We start from the raw sequence: 19863 nt of genomic DNA, 5'->3' as shown, positions 1-19863 counted from the left end.
TAGGGGAAAAACCTTGGATAAAGACTTAGTAAAGATGTTAATTAAAATGATTGTTAGTTTTGTTTGATGAGATATTGGCATGATTATATATAAAAAGTCACTGCCCTAGAGCATGCATATTCATAGATTAGAGATTACATGGGAGTGGAGAGGGAGGACCGCAGCACAGCTATTACTTAATGACTGTAGAGTTTCTGTTTGGGAAAATGTGAATATTCTGAAAATAGATGGTGATGGGGACCGGTGATCTGTTGTGGTGAGTTAAGCCACTACCTGCAGTGTCCACAGCCCATATGAGAACTGGTTTGAGTCCCAGCGGCTCTGCTTTTGATCCAGCTCCCTGCTAATGTGTCTGGGAAAACAGTACTTGGGCTCCTGCCATCCATGTGGGAGACCTGGGTGAAGTTCCTGGCTCCTGGTTTTAGCTTGGCCCAGACCTGGGTGTTATGGCCGTTTCGGGTGATGGAGCAAGGACATAGCCCCAGCATTCTTCGGCCGGCTTGGTACCATGCCCTGTATTCTTCTCATCCCACCTCTGCATTCTTTTCCAACTGACTGGCAGCAGAAAGAATTCTGCAAAAAGCTAGCTCAGCTTCACTCTACTTCATGGCCCTTACCTGGCTTATGCTACATAAACCTAACCCTTAACTAAATTTTTGCTCTCTGTCACATGTTTGCTCTGTGTGCACGATGGCAGGGAATCACCTCTGCAAACTTATTTTCCCTTGAATAAATTCATTTTGGCTGTGAGTTTGTGTCCTGTCTCTCTGTTCTGCCCCTCTTCCTTTACATGGAGAGTGAACTAGGAGATGGAAGACTGATCTCTTTGTCTCTTTCTCTCTCTGATTCTGTCTCTGTAACTCTGCCTTTCAAATAAATAAATCTTTTTTTTAAAAAATAGATGGTGGTAGTGGTTGTACAGAATGTACTTAATACCACTGAATTGTACACGTAAAATGGTTAAGATGGCAAATTTGGTTATGTGTATTTTGCCACAATAAAAAATAAGAAGCCATTGCAATTAGATAATACTTTAAATTGACAGGAGAAATATCATGATGTTTGGGATTTGCTTTAAAATGCTCAGATTGTAGTCCCAATAACAAAACAGTGAGGGTGATAGATGAAAATGATTGGCAAAATGTTGGTAATTATTGAAGATAAGATTTTCCACAATAAAAAAAAATTGAGGGGAACTTACCGTTACCATCTGGCCAGCTACTTGGGCAGACCTTCAAGGCCTTCGCAGTGGTGCCTGCTCGCTGCTCCAGGAGCCGCAGCTCTCATTGCCCGGGGACAGTGCTCCGGGCACTTGCTCTGCCTTTCAGTTCTGCTTCCTCCTCCTTATGCTGCAGATTCCTACTCTTCCTCTAAGACAGCCCGGTCTAAGTGGAGTCTTCCTGGACTTCTCCAGGCAAGGAGACCTGCTCTCTACTTTGGTTCATACTTCTGCTACAGCTTTTTCCTGCATTACAATCTTATTTTTGTTTTTGTCTCCCTTCTAAGAGAAAACTTTTTCTGCCTTTAAAGTGGAGGAAACTTGCTTTCAATCTAAGTTATCTGAAACTTCTTTTGTTGCTGTTATTTCAATTGTGTGCTTTAACATTTTTTAAAGGAGAAAAATTGAAAGATGGAATACAAATATTAGTTAACAATTACCCGTTTGGACATTTTCTTTCTTCCTTCCTTCCTTTCCTTTCCTTCCTTCCTTCCTTCCTTCCTTCCTTCCTTCCTTCCTTTCCTTCCTTCCTTCCTTCCTTCCTTCCTTCCTTCCTTCCTTCCTTCCTTCCTTCCTTCCTTCCTTCCTTTCCTTCCTTCCTTCCTTCCTTCCTTCCTTCCTTCCTTCCTTCCTTCCTTTCCTTCCTTCCCTTCCTTCCCTTCCTTCCTTCCTTCCTTCTTTCCTTCCTTCTTTCCTTCCTTCCTTCCTTCCTTCCTTCCTTCCTTCCTTCCTTCCTTCTTTTCTTGATTTTATTTATTTATTTATTTGAGAGGCAACGTTTCAGAGAGAAGAAGAGACAGAGAGAGAGGTTTTCCATCCGCTGGTTCACTCCCCAAGTGGCCACAATGGCCAGATCCAGGAGCTTGTACCCGATCTCCCACATGGGTGCCGGGGCCCAAGCATTTGGGCCATCTTCTACTGTCTTCCCACGCCATAAGCAGAGAGCTGGATCAGAAGAGAAATAGCCAGGACACAAACCGGCACCAAAATGGGATGCCACGGTGCCGGCTCAATTTCCTTTTCTAAACTGGGCTTTCTCTGCTTGGTGACTGCTAACAGGGCCAGCACCTGCCATTGGGTGGTCAGCACATTTTTGCTGAATTTACTGACAAACCACGGCCTTTCTTTCTACAGGTTGCAAAAAGCAGCAGTCTAGCTTTGCATATGTGTGGACCCATGTTTTGTAGAAGAGACAGTTAATCTTAGGGCCTGTTTTTTCAGAGCAGTAGATAAATACCTGCAGAAGGCCCCGGAGCGGTGGAGTCTGTGGACTGGGCAGTGGGTGTTGAGCTGTGACTGAGGCGGAGCTGCAATGCACGTCTTGCCAGTGGGTGGCAGCAATCACTCACAAACTTGCCAAGACTGGCAAGCTTTTACTCTTCCAGTTCGTAGAGTGAGAAACAGGAATCCCCTGTGATTTCTCGTTTATTTTCAGTCTTCTTGAATCCTTGAGATGCTTGATCAAAAGAACAAGGCCTGAGTTAGAGACAGTGAGAGCCAGAAATCAAGTACCTTGTTAGAAATGTCTGGGCACTCATAGGTACTGGACTAATTCCAGAGCTACAAGAAAGTCTCCCTAAATGCTTTCTGGAGCCTGCAGATGCATTGAGTCTGTCATCTGCTGTGTTAAGGTTTGATCCTTGCACAGCGTTCAGTGATCTAGGGAGGATTTACACTCTAGGCTGTTTCCAGGCCCTTCTGCTCCAGTGATGGAGATTGGGAACAGATTTTCATGCGGGGAAGGATAGAAAGGAAGGAATGTGACACCGTGGGGCTGGCATGAGGAAGAGATGAGAAGATGGCTGGGCCTGCAGGAAGAGACTCCGTCCAAGCGTGGCTGCTTTGGGTCCAGCTCAAACCACCATTCCTAACCTCTCCAGTCAGTAAGCAAGCAGGCCTCAATTGCAAACTTACTCAGTATGCTGTGAAGCACTGGGTGTTCTATAGATGTGAATATTATGTATGGTCAGAGAATATAATCAAACAACATAGCATAATCAATATTTAAAAATCCAAAATGTTCTGGAAGATCCAGGGATGATCCTTGGTCTGAAGCATTTTTATGCAGTCTGCTGGTCTGACAGTGCAGGTGGAAGAGAAGTGTCGGATTATCAGACAGCTGACTTGGAGAGCTGTTAGGAGATGATGATGATGCTGTGTGTCAGGTATCATGAGCACACAGCCAGTGTGGCGAGAGTCCCGAAGAGGAAGAAGCCTTGCTGGCTACAGTCACAGGACCACAGCATGAATGCTTGTCGCATTTTGCTAATATACTTCATATGTGCATAGCATTTCATAATTTCCAAATTTGAACGGCAGAGTTAGAGAGATGGAGAGACAGAGGCAGCGAGGGAGCGAGCAAGAGAGAGGTCTTCTGCTTTTTGATTTACTCTCCAGTTGGCCACAAAGGCCAAGGCTAGGCCAGGCTGAAGCCAGGAGCCTGGAACTCCCTCTGGGTCTCCCACTTGTGTAACCAGGAGCCCAAACACCCTGTCCCTCTTTTGTTGCTCTCCCAGGCACATTAGCAGGGAGCTGAATTGGAAGCAAAGCAGCTGGACTCCAGCTGGCACTCCAGTGTGGAGTGTTGGCATCGCAGGCGGCAGCTTAATGGTGCGCCACAGCACCAGCCTCTCCAAAAACACTTGATGTCATTAACTCTTCACAACACCTATGAACCAGGTATCGATTATTTTTATTTATTTATTTATTTTTGACAGGCAGAGTGGATAGTGAGAGAGAGAGAGACAGAGAGAAAGGTCTTCCTTTTGCTGTTGGTTCACCCTCCAATGGCCACCACGGCTGGCGCACTGCGGCCGGTGCACCACGCTGATCCGAAGCCAGGAGCCAGGTACTTCTCCTGGTCTCCCATGGGGTGCAGGGCCCAAGCACCTGGGCCATCCTCCACTGCCTTCCCGGGCCACAGCAGAGAGCTGGCCTGGAAGAGGGGCAACCGGGACAGAATCCGGCACCCCGACCGGGACTAGAACCCGGTGTGCTGGCGCTGCAGGTAGAGGATTAGCCTATTGAGCCGCGGCGCTGGCCCCAAGGTATTGATTATTAAATGAGGGAAAATATGATGGCACTTCAAAAAGTTCATGGAAAATGGAGTTAAAAGATAAGTTACTTTGGTGCATAAAGTTTTGACATCCATACGTAGTTTTTTTTTCTAATATGCATGACTATGAACTTTTTGAAAACTTGTATGCATGGATTTGAATTTTTTGTACCAAAATGAAGTTAACTTTTTCCCATTTTCCATGAACTTTTAGGGTGCCCTTATACGTAAAAGACTCTGAATAGTGCTTAGTGCATAGCAAATATTCTTATTAATTATTATATTGAAATTTAAATTATCATTAGCTCTGTTTTATGTATCTAGAAACTAAGGCTCAAACAGACAATTTACTTGCCTGTAGTCACCACTCAGCTGAGAAATGGTAGAATTAGGCCTGAACTCAGCTTTCCTGGCTCCTACCTCTCTGACTCTTGATTTCATTATCCCAAGCGTGAAAGAAGGGTTAGGCCAGATTTTCAGATGATGTTAGCAACAAGCTCTGAAATCCTGCTTCTCAGTCTCCGAGCTCTAGTTGGTAGGTAGGTGGGAGTTTATTTAGATATTTACTTCCTTGAGTAACAAGAGTTAAATCTGGAAGCCTCTCCCCATTTTAGTCATAAGGGGAGATGGTTCATTACCTGGTCTGTGAAGGAAGCTGCAAGCCATTAAATTCACATAGATCCTCAGCTGCTAGCCTTGTTAAGAAAAAGTTACAATAGGGGGAAATGGACAATGCAGGCACCATAGATATTTTTAGTCTGTTTAGGATTAAGTGCAAGGGGATGAATTTGGGTTTATTTGGCAAGACTACCAATTGGAAAGTCCATACCAAGCACCTCCTCAGTTCCATTTTACCTAAGGGAGAGCTAAGGTAGATGAAGTAACTTTCCAAACTTTCAAACAGCGGTGAGAGTGGTATGATTTTTATGTGTGTGTGTGTGTGTGTGTGTGGAGGACAACTTGGCAATATCAGTAAAAACTGTAGCCATCTAGTACTCGAGCCAGCAATTCTGCAATAATTTCTCCTGTGAATATATTTTTAAATGTAAGCCATGTGGCATTGTTTATAAGAGCAAAAACAAACAAGAAAGTTGAAATAAAAATGCTCACTAATAAATAAAATTATATACAATTTGAATGGGATTTCATACAACTGTTAAAAAGAAAGAGGTTTGTCAGTGTGTGCTGAAAGTATATCACTAGTATATATTTTTAAATGGGAACCATCAAGGTTAACAGGGGAGTTTGTGTAGCATGAGGCTGTGTGTATGTCTGAACCATGCGTGCAGCCATATTTTTCCTCCGTTGGAAGGGTCTGCTTGTAGCTGCTAGTGGGGAGAGTGTCTGGTAAAAGGAATGGGACAAGAGAGAATTCTTCTTCATTTTACCCTTTAATTTACTTTTGAAGGGAGATAATTTGATTGATTGATATAACCATGTGAGTAATTTTAAGCAGAATTTTAAACAAATGTAAGTCACTTGCCTCAGGGCAGTCAAGATAGGATGAAGCCAGGATTCACACCCAGGACTGGGACTGCAGAGGCCTCCTCCAGATTCCAGCACACTGCCTCCTGCCAGAGCTCCCTTACTATCAGGATGTGCCTGTGTCATCCGCTAGCAAGTTACAAAGTTTTTCATGAAAATACCTGGAATCAAAATGGCCGAGGGCTGACAGCTGCAAGAATGTGCTCATCCTCCAGAGGAGGGCTCTGGGCCCCATCTGCTGCCATCTTGGCTCCTTTTCTGTAAGACTGTGGCTCAGCCAAGATAGGTCAGTGACCTGGGGCCAGGAAACACAAACTAAGATCTCCAGCAGGACAAATTACCTTAAGGAAAAGGCATTAGGATAGCTGGAGAGGTGGGGGTGGAAGGAAGGCATGAAAACAGTTTGATTAGCCAACTTGGGCAGTGGGCAGGGGCAGGAAGTGGCGAATAAACCCTGCAGGATCTATAAACACTTCAGTATCAGCCTTCAAAACCTGCAAAATAAATGAGCGAAACAGAAAACTCAGCAGCTTGGAAACACCTACATGTAAGCTGAGTTCTGGGCCTAACTACCAGAAATTATCTGTGAGGTTCAGCTTCTCCATCAGTCATCAGGTGGATAGCACCATCTCTCCTAGTGCCTTCACAGAGTTGTGGGGGCACAAATAAGGCAAGGAAATGTGCTTTGAATACACAAGGCTGCATGCAGAATGAGAGGTTAGTTGTTGTTGTTGTCTCTGAAGCTTACCTCACAGCAGAGCTATTCTGAGACAGGAAGAGACACCGATAACAAGGTAGATACATCTCGCCAATGAAAGAATGGGACCTCATGGGTCATTTACTCCAGTTCCTCATTTTTATAGTCATGAACAAAATCCTAGAGGGCCCAAGAACCGAAGACTATGACAGTGCCATGCATGCACGCAGCAGTAGCCAAAGGGATGGCATATGCTGTGGGGTCCCCTGGCCCAGGGGCTTCTGAGCTGTGAGTGTTGATCAGGGTCCTGGGAGCAAGCTGGTGTGAAGCTTAGTGAGGAACTGGGGCAGAGGTCGGGGGATGGACTTCAGCAGTCAGCTCCTAGGTGGCCGAGTGCCTCAGAGGAGCAATTTGCGCATGGCCGGGGACTTGGATGGGACAGATGACAACTTCCTAGAACGGCCTGTTCCAGAACCCACAGAGGAAAGGAAATAGCCTGACCTCATCCTGGGTAGTTGACAGGAACCAGAGTAGGAAGTATCTGCAGTGAGGCTGGTGTTCACCACGTCATTAAGTCTCTTTTAAGTGGAAGAAGGAAAATGGGAAAAAAATCCAGCGCAGCACAAATGGAAAGTCAGTCTTCATAGTGTTGTGGAAGAAGATGAAAGAATGCTTCAGCACAGAGGGACGGTGCTGTGCAGTGTGAATGAAACTGGACTCAGAGTCCCACAGCCTTGGGTATGAATACTGGCTCTGTCACTGACTTGCCAGATAGCCTCAACTATGCCATTTTCCTCCTCTGAATCTTTTTTATATTTATTTATTAATATTTTTAAAAATATTTATTTATTTGAAAGTCAGAGTTACACAGAGAGAGAGGAGAGGCTGAGAGGTCCTCCATCCCGTGGCTCACTCCCCAATTGGCCGCAACAGCCGGAGCTGCGCCAATCTGAAGCCAGGAGCCAAAAGCTTCTTTCGGGTCTCCACATGGGTCAGGGGCCCAAGGACTTGGGCCATCTTCCACTGCTTTCCCAGGCCATACAGAGAGCTGGATTGGAAGTGGAGCAGCCGGGACTAAAACTGGTGCCCACATGGGATGCTGGCGCTGCAGGCCAGGGCGTTAACCCGCTGCGCCACAGCGCCGGCCCCCTTCCTCTGAATCTTGACTTCTTTTTCTCTCAAATGAAGACCTTTCTCCCTATCCTATTAAATGAGATGATCTAGAAAGCAAGTAGCATATAATTCCTAGAACATGATACCCAGTGAATTCTGGTTTATTCTTTTATTCTGAAGAAAGTTTCCCAGAAATATGGGAAATATGGCAGCTGGAAATTGCAAGCACTGGAAAAGCAAACCAAACCTAACAAAGTGCAGTGTGGAAAGGCCCTTTGTGCAATGTTGAGCCCATGAAGTGGGAAGATGAGACAGTCAGACAATCATGGGGAATTGGTAGTTAGAAGCAAGGTAGGAATCAATATAACTACAAGCATAAATGCAGACCGCTTACAAGCTGTGATGCCATTAATACATGAATGTGGAGTTCCTCTCTGTGACAGTCACTGTGCACTGAATCACTCAGCTTGATTCATTTTTCTTGACTGCTCAGAAATACAGGGTAAGTTGTATGTGCAGTTGTAGAAATGTCCTGTCTCCTCCATCGCCTCGTTTGGGTATAGTTAATTCCCTCTCATTCATTAGTTTCTCTTCAATCCTTGTCAGGTTTTTCGGTTATATTTTAAAATTATTAATTGCCTAAGATCCTTTTGGTGTGAGTATAAAGAGATAAAGTATTAAGAATTATTTCTTTGGGGCCAGTGCTGTGGCGCAGTGGGTTAACACCCTGGCCTGAAGCACCGGCGTCCCATATGGGTGCCAGTTCAAGTCTCACTTCCTATCCAGCTCTCTGCTGTAGCCTGGGAAAGCAGTAGAGGATGGCCCAAGTCCTTGGGCCCCTGCACCCATGTGGGAGACTCGGACGAAGCTTCTGGCTCCTGGCTTCGGATTGGCGCAGCTCCGGCTGTTGCAGCCAATTGGGGAGTGAACCATGGGATGGAAGACCTCCCTCCCTCCCTCCCTCTCTCTCTCTCTCTCTCTGCCTCTCCTCTCTCTGTGTAACTCTGCCTTTCTAATAAATAAATAAATCTTTAAAAAAAAAGAATCCTTTCTTTAAAACTGAAAATCCAAAGGTGGAAACCAACTAGAAAATCAGAGTGAACCACAGGAACAGGGAAAATGAGGAAACGATTGGGGTGTATGAGACTGACCTAGTCTTCACCAAGCACACCGGAGAAATTACCACTGCCAGACTTTTTTTTTTTCAGTCAAAAGACAGAGAATATTATTATAAAATTGCAAAGCCTGAGGGGGTGGGTGCTTTGGGTACTTTTCCAGGTGGGTAAATTGAACCTAAAAGAAAGTGATCCTCTGGAGGTCTTCTGGTGATGCAATAGCAAAGTGAAGGTCAGAACCGCAGTCTCTTAACTCTCATCCCAGGGCCCTTTCTGCTGTAGTCCTCTTCTTTGTTACTGCAGATGTCTAATTTATTTGGTTTTTTCCTTTCTCCAGGGCGAAGTGCTTTCGGGGCAAAAAAGTCCTTGGCGATTATGAAATCAAAGTGGAACAGGTAATCAGCCTCAGCCCAGCCTGCGTCATCAGCATGCCCCCTGGCATCCCAGAGTGACCCATCTACTTCTGTTAAGCAGAGTACACTGTCTGTCACTGGATTCTGGCTCTCTGTCTCCTCTCTCACCCTTCCTGTGGATTTTTCTCTTTGTGCGGCCTGGCTCTGAAGGCTGCATCTTTTCCTTTCCCTGACTTGTTTTTGTGTGTCAGTAGAGAGGCTAGAAGTAAGGATCTTTTATTTTTTATTTTATTTTATTTTTTTGAAAGGCAGAGTGGACAGTGTGAGAGAGACAGAGAGAAAGGTCTTCCTTTTGCCGTTGGTTCACCCTCCAATGGCCGCCACGGCCAGCACACTGCGCTGATCCAATGGCAGGAGCCAGGTACTTATCCTGGTCTCCCATGGGGTGCAGGGCCCAAGCACTTGGCCATCCTCCACTGCACTCCCTGGCCACAGCAGAGAGCTGTCCTGGAAGAGGGGCAACCGGGACAGAATCCAGTGCCCCGACCGGGACTAGAACCCGGTGTGCTGACGCCGCAAGGCGGAGGATTAGCCTAGTGAGCCGCAGTGCCGGCCAGAAGTAAGGATCTTAATACCTTCTCACAGTACAGGACTCCCAGACTGAACACAACCGTAGAGGAATGTCTCCCTAGCACACTGGCGGCACCTGTGTATTGTTGGTAGTAAGGTATCCTGGATAGGCACATGTTTGCTGTTGTGGTGTGCCTCCTCTGGTGATGCCCACTCTGGGCCTGAGGCTACCCTTCAGAAGGGACTTAGAGGAGAATACCTTCTGGAGTGGATGTTTAGCACAGCAGTTAAGACCCTGCTTGGGCTGCCACCATCTCATACTGAGGGGTCTGGGTTTGAGTCCTTGTCCTGCTTCTGATTCTGGTTTCCTGCTAATGTGCACCCAAGGAGGCAAAAGGTGATGGCTCAAGTGTTTGGGTCCCTCCCACCCAAGTGGAAGATTTAGATTGAGTGCTATGCTCCTGATTTTGGCATAGCACTGTCCTGGCTGTTGCAGGCATTTGGAGAGTGAACCAGTAGATGGAAGATCAGTTGATTGATCAACTGATCGATTGATCTGTCTATCTATCTGTATCTACCTACCTATCCCTGCCTTTCAAATAAATGAAAATTAATGAGAATTTTAAAAATGAAGAGAAAAAAATACCTCCTTGTCTTAATACACCAAAGACCTGAAAGGCCTATTACTTTTCTTTATTCCTTAATTCATGATAGATGATTAAGTTCATTTATGGAGAGGGGATGTGCACTTTAAAGATGCATATATTTTCTCTGTAATAATAGAAGTTACTCAGCATTCATTACACGGTGTGTTATAATTTACAGAGTAGTTTCCTGCCATTACCTTCAGTTCTTAAAATAAGATAGGCAAGGTCAGGCAGGCAAGGTTGATTAAAATTATTTCCACATTATACACTGGGGAAACAGAAACTCACAGAAGACAAATACCTTGCTTAATGTGTTATGCAGAGAGTTGGGGGCATAGCAGAACAAACCCTCGTGTTTATGTTGAAACTGGTAAGGGAGATGTTTGTCCCGGGTTACACCTTCACTCTGTAGGCAGCGAAGGGCTCATCACAGAGGATGACCAGCTGGGAGTCAGAGAGCCCGAGTTTTGCTCCTGTCTCTGCCAATGATAGATTTTGTTTGTCCAGAAAGTTACTTAACTGCTCTCAAGCTCCATGTCTTTCCATAGTAAATGGAAATTATTTTCTCTGTCCCATCTACTTTGTAGGGGTGCTAAAAGAATTAAGTGAAATCAGATAGGAAAGAGCTTTGAAAATTCTAAGGGAAAGTTTGGTTGTGGGGCTGCTGCTGCTGTGTGGAGAACTCAGCAACGTCAGGACTGACTGTGGACTTCCTCCTGTACTGTTATGTTCCAGGCAGAATTTTCAGAGCTCAACCTGGTGGCCCACGCAGATGGAAGCTATGCCGTGGACATGCAGGTGCTCCGCAACGGCACAAAGGTTGTCCGGTAAGGGCCCTCCTGTGCGCAGGGCAGCGGCAGCGTCGCTGTCCTCAGCGTTACCACCTTTGGTGTGAAGTCGCTTCAGAGTCAGGTGTTAGCGTGAGATAGCAGTGTTGTGTGTGGCAGACAGAACTTAATGATGTCAGTCGCATGGATGTGGTGGATAAGGTAGTTCTGCCTTTAGGGAGCTCTTAGACAGCAGAGGAACCAGCCTTGGGCTTCACAGGCTCAGAGCCCACTTAGTAGTAACTGGATTCCTTCTGAGACTCCTGCCCACCCTCAGTTAATGTGGCTCTGTGCTTTTCTCTCTGCATATACTTTCCCTGAAACCAGGGTTCTGTTGATTTAAGAAAAAGTTTGGAAATGTCTGATCTAGTTCAGCCTTCCATTTTACACTGATTTGTTAAGATTCACCCAGAGAGTTGGTGGCAGAGCCCCGTGTTCGTGTGAGTTCTCTTGACTCCAAATCCTGTGTTCATTCAGTATTCCTCATTCCTGAGAACTCATAGTCTGAAAGCAAAACCTAGGGGGTGGAAGATAGATTGTAGGTGGAAAACAGTAGTGGTTATGGAGCACTCCTGTGTCGGGAGGCGTGCTGAGTGTCACACGGACTGGATGTTGTTACAGGCACGACAGCTCTGAGAAGGAGCTGATGAGAAGTCCAGTTGCAGGGGAATGTTTTCCGCAGTGACTGTGTCTGGAGTGGAGCACATTGCAGATTTCCAGACATCAGTCCTGCTGCAGGAAGGGTCTTCTGCTCACTTTCCTTCCTACCTCAGTCTGCAGGACCCAGACCCCAAGGCTTCCAGTGTCCAACAGCAGCTGGGACAGTGACAAGGGAGGCTGGACGGGGGTTGTCTGGGACCCAACAACAGGGAAAGACAGAAAAAAGTGACGTGCATCCAGGTGGGGAGTGAGCGCTGGTGGACCCTGCTAGACACGGATGGGCTCCTCTAACTGGAACCAGAGTGGATCGTGAAGATGGCTGCACAAAAGCAGGTGGTGATGGAAAGAGCCAGTAGCAGAGCACCAGGAGCGACCCGGCAAGAATAAAGCAGGCCCTTCCATGTACCAGTGACAAGTGTAGAGGTCCATTCCTGGAATTGGGATATAAGCTTGGAGTTTATCAGGCACACAGCTACAGCCAGCTTTCCGGAACTGGGGCAGAGCAACAGGTGCTGTGCTGGCTTAAGTCCCCTGAGCAACCGAAGAGGGCTTTAAATGTCTAATATCAGGGCCTAGATGGGACTGGGTCTGTAGGCGGTTGGATGGGTGCCTGGGCAGAGAACCAGGTAGGTCATTGCACATGGTGTGAAACTGCTGAGCCTTGAGCCTTGGGGGTGATGCTCCCCTCCTCCAGAAATGGCTCTCTGGAAAGATCTCTGCGGCGAGGGCACAAAGACAGGGCCCGATTCTATGAAGCATGTGTGGCAGGGATCGGTCCTGGCAGGAGGTGAGCCATGGGGAGCTTTCCCAGGCGTGGGAACATTCTGTGCTCAGTGCTTCCTGAAGCCATTGCTCAACCTCAGTTCTGCGAAAAATATCTGCACCCCTCCCTGGTGTCCGCTTTGGAAGAATAACATTGGGAAGTCTGGCATCTGTTCTCAGCCAGCCTGGCCCCTGCTCTCCTCGGGGCCTGATGAGGGCCTTGCCTATTTTAAGGAGTCAGAACAGGACACGGAGGTCAGGGACCTCCAGGGCAGCATGGTGAAGGCTGCCAAGTATGTTGGCTTCAGAGTCTCCTGGGACCTGCTCAGAGCACCAATTCAGGAGCCCCATGAGGACTTAAATTGTAAGGGTCTAGAAGTGTTCCTTCCCTTCTGAGGATATTTGTACCTTAGAAAAAGGCAATGCTTAGCCCAAGGGAATAAAGGAATCTCACGAATCTTTTCCTCAAACCTCATTTGGAAAATGCCGTAATACCTCATTTCCCAGTTTGGAAAGGAATTATCATTTATGAAACGAGGGGCTTAGCCTGTGTAGTCCCTAAGACCTTCTCTGCCTTAGGCTTTGGAAATGGAAGGCAAGGTGATATGGTGCTTAAGGTGCTGGCTAATGGCAAACCTGTCCACCTTCTTACCAGGTCCTTCCGGCCGGACTTTGTGCTCATCCGGCAGCATGCATTTGGCATGGCAGAGAATGAGGATTTCCGCCATCTGATCATTGGCATGCAGTACGCAGGCCTCCCCAGCATCAACTCACTGGAATCCATTTACAACTTCTGTGACAAGCCATGGGTGGTGAGTAAGGCCCTCTTTCTCCCAGGTGAGAGGGTGGGAGGCAGGCCCTGCATCTCCCAGTCCTCAGGAGGGACTGCTGGTCTCCAGACGCAGGAGCACCAGCTGAGAAGAGCCTCAGCCGGGACTTGGTATAGGGCAGGCTGTCACATCCTATGCCACACGGCATGAACTGGATGGTCTCTGCTGCATTACAGACTTTTGGTATTTTTTAAGGTTTATTTATTTATTTATTTTAAAGATAGAGTTACAGAGAGGGGGAGAGATAGAAGGATAGAGATCTTCCATGTACTGGTTCACATCCTAAGGGGCTACAACAGCCACGGTGGGACAGGCTGAAACCAGGAGCCAGGAGCTTCATCCGGGTCTTCCGTGTTGGTGGCAGGGGGTCCCAAGCATTTGGGCCAACCTCACTGCCTTCCCAGGCACATCAGCAGGGAGCTGGATGGGAAGTGAAGCATCTGCGACTCAAACCGCACTGCTGTGGGATGCTGGCACCGGCCCCGTGACCTTTGCTCTTGCAACAAAGCTGCACAGAGATTCTGTAAAGAAGCCCTGACAGCTCTGCAGGCTCTGCCCTCGGCCGCAGCTGGGATGATTTTAAAGACCTGTTTCTTGCCTCTCAGAATCGTTTAACCACTAGAAAGGCCTGAAGCCACTGGGGACCAAGGGAATGGTCCAATTAAGAGGAGTGTTAGTGACAAGAGACCTACAGTGTTTCAACAACTTTAAAATGAGATTAGCTGCATACAATGAATCAGACACTTAATACGAGCTGAAAGTGCCCTTGGAGATCATCCAATCTCACTCTTTCATGGTGCACATGCGAAAATTAAAGAGGCAGGAGGTAAGGAGTATACAACTACTTACTATATGGTGTCAGCTTCTGAGATTTTCCTATACTAATTTCATTTAATTCTCACAATAACCTTACAAGGAAGATATTATTGTTACCATTAGTAGCACTTTTTACAGAAAAAAAGGGATCTAGAAAAGATTAAGTAATTTAAAATAAAATACAGAGCCAGGACTTCTTGAGGTCACATGGCCTCTCACCCAGTTTGGGCTACTGCACGAGGAAAAAGCTGATCTGATTTTCTCTTGCTTGGCCAACTTCAAAATCCAAAATAGCAGTGAAAACTTTTAGGCAGAAAGAAATGGTGGAATCAGGAGAGAGAGTGACCTTGGATGGCTACTGGGACATTTTCATGTCCTCTGTGACAGCTGAGCGGACGCAGCTCCTCTGCGAACTGCAGCTCCAGGCTGGCCCTCTCGGAAGGAAACACCTGCCCCTAATCACATCCTCTTCATCTTGTTTTGCAAAAATCAAATGTCAGCTGTCACACACACTGGACTGCCAAGGTTCCTGGCACTCACGGCTAATTGTTAAGTTTCTGAACCCCGAGTCTCTTCGCCACTCAAGGAACTAGAGGGTTTTTTTTTTTTTAATAAACAAACAGATCCTTCATCTCTGCTCTTTATCTTTTTTTCACACCTGAACTAACAGTTCTCCTCTTCCCTCGGGAGCCGGGGAGCCCTTTCAGTGTAAGAAAAAGGGCAGTGAGACGGGGTCAGGAGTTCTGGGAGCTGCCGTGTTAAGGAGGGGTGCATTCCCAAGGCCCACTTGTTCCACTTCCCTTCTGTGTGGCCTGAGGCATCTGGAACCCTGGGCGCTGCAGAAGCAGGTTGAAAGAGCTGTGTGATTCGAGCGTTGCCAGTCACGGAGGCGCACACGTGAGACCGTCACCTTTTCTCTGCAGTCACAGGCCCTCCTACGCCCATATGGCCAGCCCACGCCCACCTCCACCCCCACCCCCAGCATGTACTGGAATTTGACTCCCTTGTAGTCACACAGGGTGATTTTGCTATTATCAGCTTTTTCTGGGTCAGCTCAGTACTTATCAGCCCTCTGACAAAACCTCTTTGTGCCCTAGTTTCTTTGTCTACAAACTGGGAATAATAGCAATACCTGCCACCACTTTGCCAGCCTAGTTGTTACAGTCTCCTCATATCTGGGATCTCTGAAAGAAACGAGTTCCCCTGTTTTGTTTTGTTTTCTTTCTTTCTTTTTTTTTTTCTTAAACTGTGCAAGAGGCCAGAGAGGGGAGGAGCAGCAGAGCCTGTGCCGAGGGCTTTGCCCCTCGTGGGATCTGGGATCTGGTGAGGGGTCACACTCTCACCCATTCACAGTACCAGCACATTGCCTCTGGCATCGCATGAGAACAGCAGGCTCCCTGGCCAGGCACCAAGTTCTCCCTTCACTTTGCGCAGCTGCCACACAAATGACATTTTATATGGGTTTCTCTGCCTTTTTATGGGAGTGGGCACATTTGGTGATGGTAAGGGGAGGGTCACCCTGAGATGATGACTTTAGGTTCATATTTCTGAATTTCCTTATGGTGGCTGACCTTGGTATGAGGAGAGGCCTCTGCTGGGTTGGCAAAGGCTCAACCTTGTATCGCTGTCTCTGAGAACATCCACTGTCTCTGAAATTGGTCGGGACTAGCCCCTGGGATCTCAGAAGCAGATTGGGAAAGCCACTAGCTCTTCTTGCTGTGAATGAATCTGAAATCCCTTTCTTTCTGGGTGTTTTGGAGACAGATGCACTAGGGTTAAAATAAAGCACTTACTTTCCAAGAGAGTGAGGGATAACGTTAACTCAAACTGATCTTCAAGTCCCATTTCCTCCAAGGAGTCCTTCCAGATTTGTTGGATAAGTGTTTATAATGAGCATATCGCCCTGCACAGTGCCAATAGCACCCCTAGCTCCCAAACTCATTCTTTTGTCTGTGCATAGAGGAAATAGCCCTTATCAGATATCACACTTGTTTAATAGTGACTGAGTGCCTGTGACTTAATCTAAGTTTCCACAGAGGCAGGGGTTGGAAGCCAAGCCACGTACCTTGAGGAGACAGGGGCTGCTGGAGAAGAGGTGGAGGAGGGTGGGATGAGCTCCCTGAGACCCACAGAGAGCCTGGGAACTGGCTGCCATCTTCGTCTTGGCTGTCACAGGGCCCTGGGAGTCTGCCGCAGGCCTTCCTGGCACGTGTGTGGTGTCTGTGCAACTCCCCCACATGCCTTGGTGTCATGCCAGCGTGTGGGCTGCAGCAGGACAGAGGTCGTTGGGCAGAGCTGGCATCAGATCCCCAGAGATGCTGGAGAGCCCTGGGAGCTCAGGCAGGTCAGGCAGAACAGGAGTCCAGCCAGACCCAAGTGTGGGGACAGGACTTAAAGGTCAGATGAAGTAGTGAGGACGATCAGAGAAGACAAAGGCCTGAGCAGCCATGTCCTAACAGTCCAATCAAACTGAAGAACCAAAGAATGGTGAGGACAACAGGCACGGCGGGGAACGCACTGGGCAGGAGAGAAGAAGCCGGCTCCTCTCCCAGTTCAGCCGCACTGCAGGTGCGATCTGGGAGCTGCGTTTTCCTCCCTCATTTGTAAAGTGAGAGGCATGTCTACAGTCTCTCAGCGATGCCGTCCGTGGGGTGTGAGAGTCCAGGAATCACACTTTCAGTCCTAGAGCAGGCCTCAGAGATCCACTGCGGGGAGTGGCCCAGGGATTCCATTGCTTTCCAGCTTTTAGATGAAAAGGACCACAACTTATGGTCAGAGTTTGATAACAGTTTGGGAGGAAATAGAATAATGGGGTACAAAGTTTGTGGAACTGATAAAATATGACTTTCTCATTTTACATGTGAGGAAAACGAGGCCTGGAGAGTACATCTCATTGGCTCAAGGACAGAACAAGAACCAGAAAACTCCAGTTTTCCAGCATCCGGTCCAGAGTGTTTCCTTTTCCAACCCTTCTCCCTCACTGGCTCCTGTGCCAGCATCTCTCATAGAGAATAGAACCTGAGCTTTGGGGAAATGTTCTAGCTTTCCTTTCTCTGATAAGTAGAAAGCAGGTTTAATCTGGCAAGTTTCCCTTCTAGCAATTCCATTATCAGTGGAGTGGAGTGTGAACTAATCTAGTAACACTAGAGAAAAAGAACTAGATTTTCCCTGCTACCCCAGTGCAGTAGGGGTGTGTGTGTGTTGGGGGGAGGGGCTGTGTGTGATGGATTGAGCAGGAAAATCCTGTGTTTCCTGTGGGAAGAACATTATCTCTGCAGAGCCTAAAAGATACCTACTTGAAGAAATTAAGGCAGTTAGAGATAGGAAAGGAGGGAGCGTGGCTAGCAGTCTGACTCAACCACTGTGTTATGTTGGGCAAGTGATCTCTAAAAGAGGGGTCAGGGAGCCTGGATGTGTGCCCAGAGCCTTTCAGCCCTGAACTGTAAGTGTGTATGTGTGTGTAGTCTGCCTCTTCACCGTGGAGCTACCCCACTTTCTCACAGGTGAAGGGACCAGTAAGTTCAGTTAATATAGTAAGTCCCAGAAATGCTGGCTCTAACCAATATCCCGTCCAAGTGTTCCTGAAGAACAGCTCCATTCATGACACCCCCTGCTCAAACATTCCATCCTGTTCGCTGGGAAAAGCTACCGTTCCTTTGCCTAGCATTTGAACTTCAAGAGTTGGCCCAGGTTACCTCTCCAACTTCATCTTGTGCCACTGCCCAGAGGTGCACTTGTTTAAAGATCCAACTTTCAATCCTAGATTCACACCTTTTCAGCTCTTTGATTTCAGACAAATTTTCTACCCTGAGCTTCATGCATGAAATGAAGACAATAAAGTAACTAGCTGGTTAATTCAATATGAGGATTAAGTGAAATATAATTAAAATCAAGTAGGTACTCTATATGTTAGTTCACTCTCCTTCCATGTCCCAGCTAAAGCATAGTCCTTGATAACAGGAATAATATGTATTCTTCTTTTATATCTTCAAAGCATTTAGTACAAAGCCCTTTACTAAGCAACTGCTTAATAAATATTTGATGGGTTGATATTTTACCTGTCCGTTACAGAGGTGTCTTAAATAAGCTGAAATGTTTGCTTCTGTTTTTCAGTTTGCCCAGCTGGTGGCCATCTACAAGACACTGGGAGGAGAAAAATTCCCGCTGATCGAGCAGACGTACTACCCCAACCACAAGGAGATGGTACGTGGCCGAGTGGGGACTTCTGTCTCTCTGCTGTTTCCACCCTGAGCTCAGCCACACAGTGACTGAGATTCTGATGAGGGCCTTAGCATCTGAACCCCACAAGTCTCCACTGGGGCCCAGCTGTGGAGCTGCTTTGTAGGACTAGAGCAGCTGGATGTTGGCCAACAGTCTGTTGCCTTCAGATTCTGGAGACAGAATAGGAAAGAGCAGAAACAAGGGTGTTTTAATCAAGTTGGGAATAACAAACCTCTAGACCAACAATCAGATCTCACACCTTGAGTTCTAGCCTTAGGGCCAGAACAAGCACTAGTGTCGTAAGCTACATTCTGTCATTCTGTGTCCGTTTCCCAGTAGGATAATCAGGTGGGCCTGATCGTCCCTGACCCCTCCCCCAGTATCTAATATGATATGTAAAAGTGTAAGTGAGATTGTCTGTGTAACTGCCTCCTGGAAAAGTGTAAAGCATCCCTCATATACATCAGGTGTTGACTGTTCCCTAGACTCCCCAACACTGTGAAAAGGCTTGGTGAGCACTGCGTATTCTCTGGGGCCATCCTCGGCGGTGAGAAGGAGCAGGGAGATAGGATGCTTGGTTGGTGAGAGGATGCTCTTAATGTTTTTCCTCGGGGTGACCTGGAGCTCAGAACTCCCCTCTTCCCTCTGTCACCACACCTCTGCCCCGGGCTGCTGTGATCATTTTGGTGATCCTGCTTGCGTGACCAAAGGGGAATCTCTGCCAAAGAAATCCAAGTGTTGGGCTCAGAGGCAGACCATGTTTAATCCCTTTTCCACTCCCTGCTCCACAAGGGATTTCCATTTGCAGCAGTTCTGGCACATTGTGCATGGCTCTGCTCACCGGAAGGCCACACTGAGAAGACCAGAAACATCCCTAGACCTTGAAAAGAACCATCTCTGTCATCTTTGCCTGAGCTTCCCCAGAAGAGGCTCTGAAATTTAGACCCTTGTCCTTAATAACTTCTAGAGACCAATTACCAGGGCTTTCTTTTCAGCCTAGAAGGCTTGCAGAGGTTGAGGAACCCTGAGAGGACTGTGGTGAGGGATCCCGATAGGTCTAAGACACAGTGGTGAGGAGACTGGAGGTAGGGAAGCAAATACCAGGACTTCTTCCTGATGTAACATATAGCAGAGCCAACCACTGGGAAAAAATACAGTAGCTGCAAGTATACTCCCTGTCTGCCATTCCTTCCCCCAAAGCGTGCTTGTATTCCCTCTTGCCCTCCATTCCAAAATTTGTCCCCAAAAAGGACCAACCACCTCTCTGAAATGTTGAAAGCTGATGAGGGGTGATTTCAGCTCTACAGACTTTTTCTTTGGGGAAGGGGGGGGTGCTGGGGACTTAGAATGAAGACATCAGTAATCTAGAAGAGCCAGAAGAGGGGCTGGCATTTGGTGCCCGGCTTGGGCTGAAGGTTGGGACACCCACATTCCGTGTCAGAGTGCCTAGGTTTGTGTCCCAGCTCTGTTTCTGATGACAACTTCCTAATGCA

The 19863-nt window shown here is 47.2% G+C and overlaps 1 protein-coding gene across 2 annotated transcripts in view; it reads left to right on the top strand.

The window, feature by feature from the left end:
* Positions 1-19863, top strand: part of SYN2 (synapsin II) — a 197292-nt gene that overhangs the window by 138878 nt on the left and 38551 nt on the right. For both annotated transcript variants that reach the window (XM_051851718.2, XM_051851719.2), the window contains exons 2-5: positions 9022-9079; positions 10990-11081; positions 13159-13315; positions 18263-18352. In XM_051851718.2, the coding sequence (XP_051707678.1) occupies positions 9022-9079; positions 10990-11081; positions 13159-13315; positions 18263-18352 (397 nt within the window). The remainder of the gene's footprint in view (positions 1-9021; positions 9080-10989; positions 11082-13158; positions 13316-18262; positions 18353-19863) is intronic.

This window comes from Oryctolagus cuniculus, chromosome 10 (genome assembly GCF_964237555.1).
Source record: "Oryctolagus cuniculus chromosome 10, mOryCun1.1, whole genome shotgun sequence".
Taxonomy (NCBI): Eukaryota; Metazoa; Chordata; class Mammalia; order Lagomorpha; family Leporidae; genus Oryctolagus; species Oryctolagus cuniculus.
Note: the sequence above shows the minus strand (reverse complement) of the source record. Positions and strands in the feature narration are given on the sequence as shown.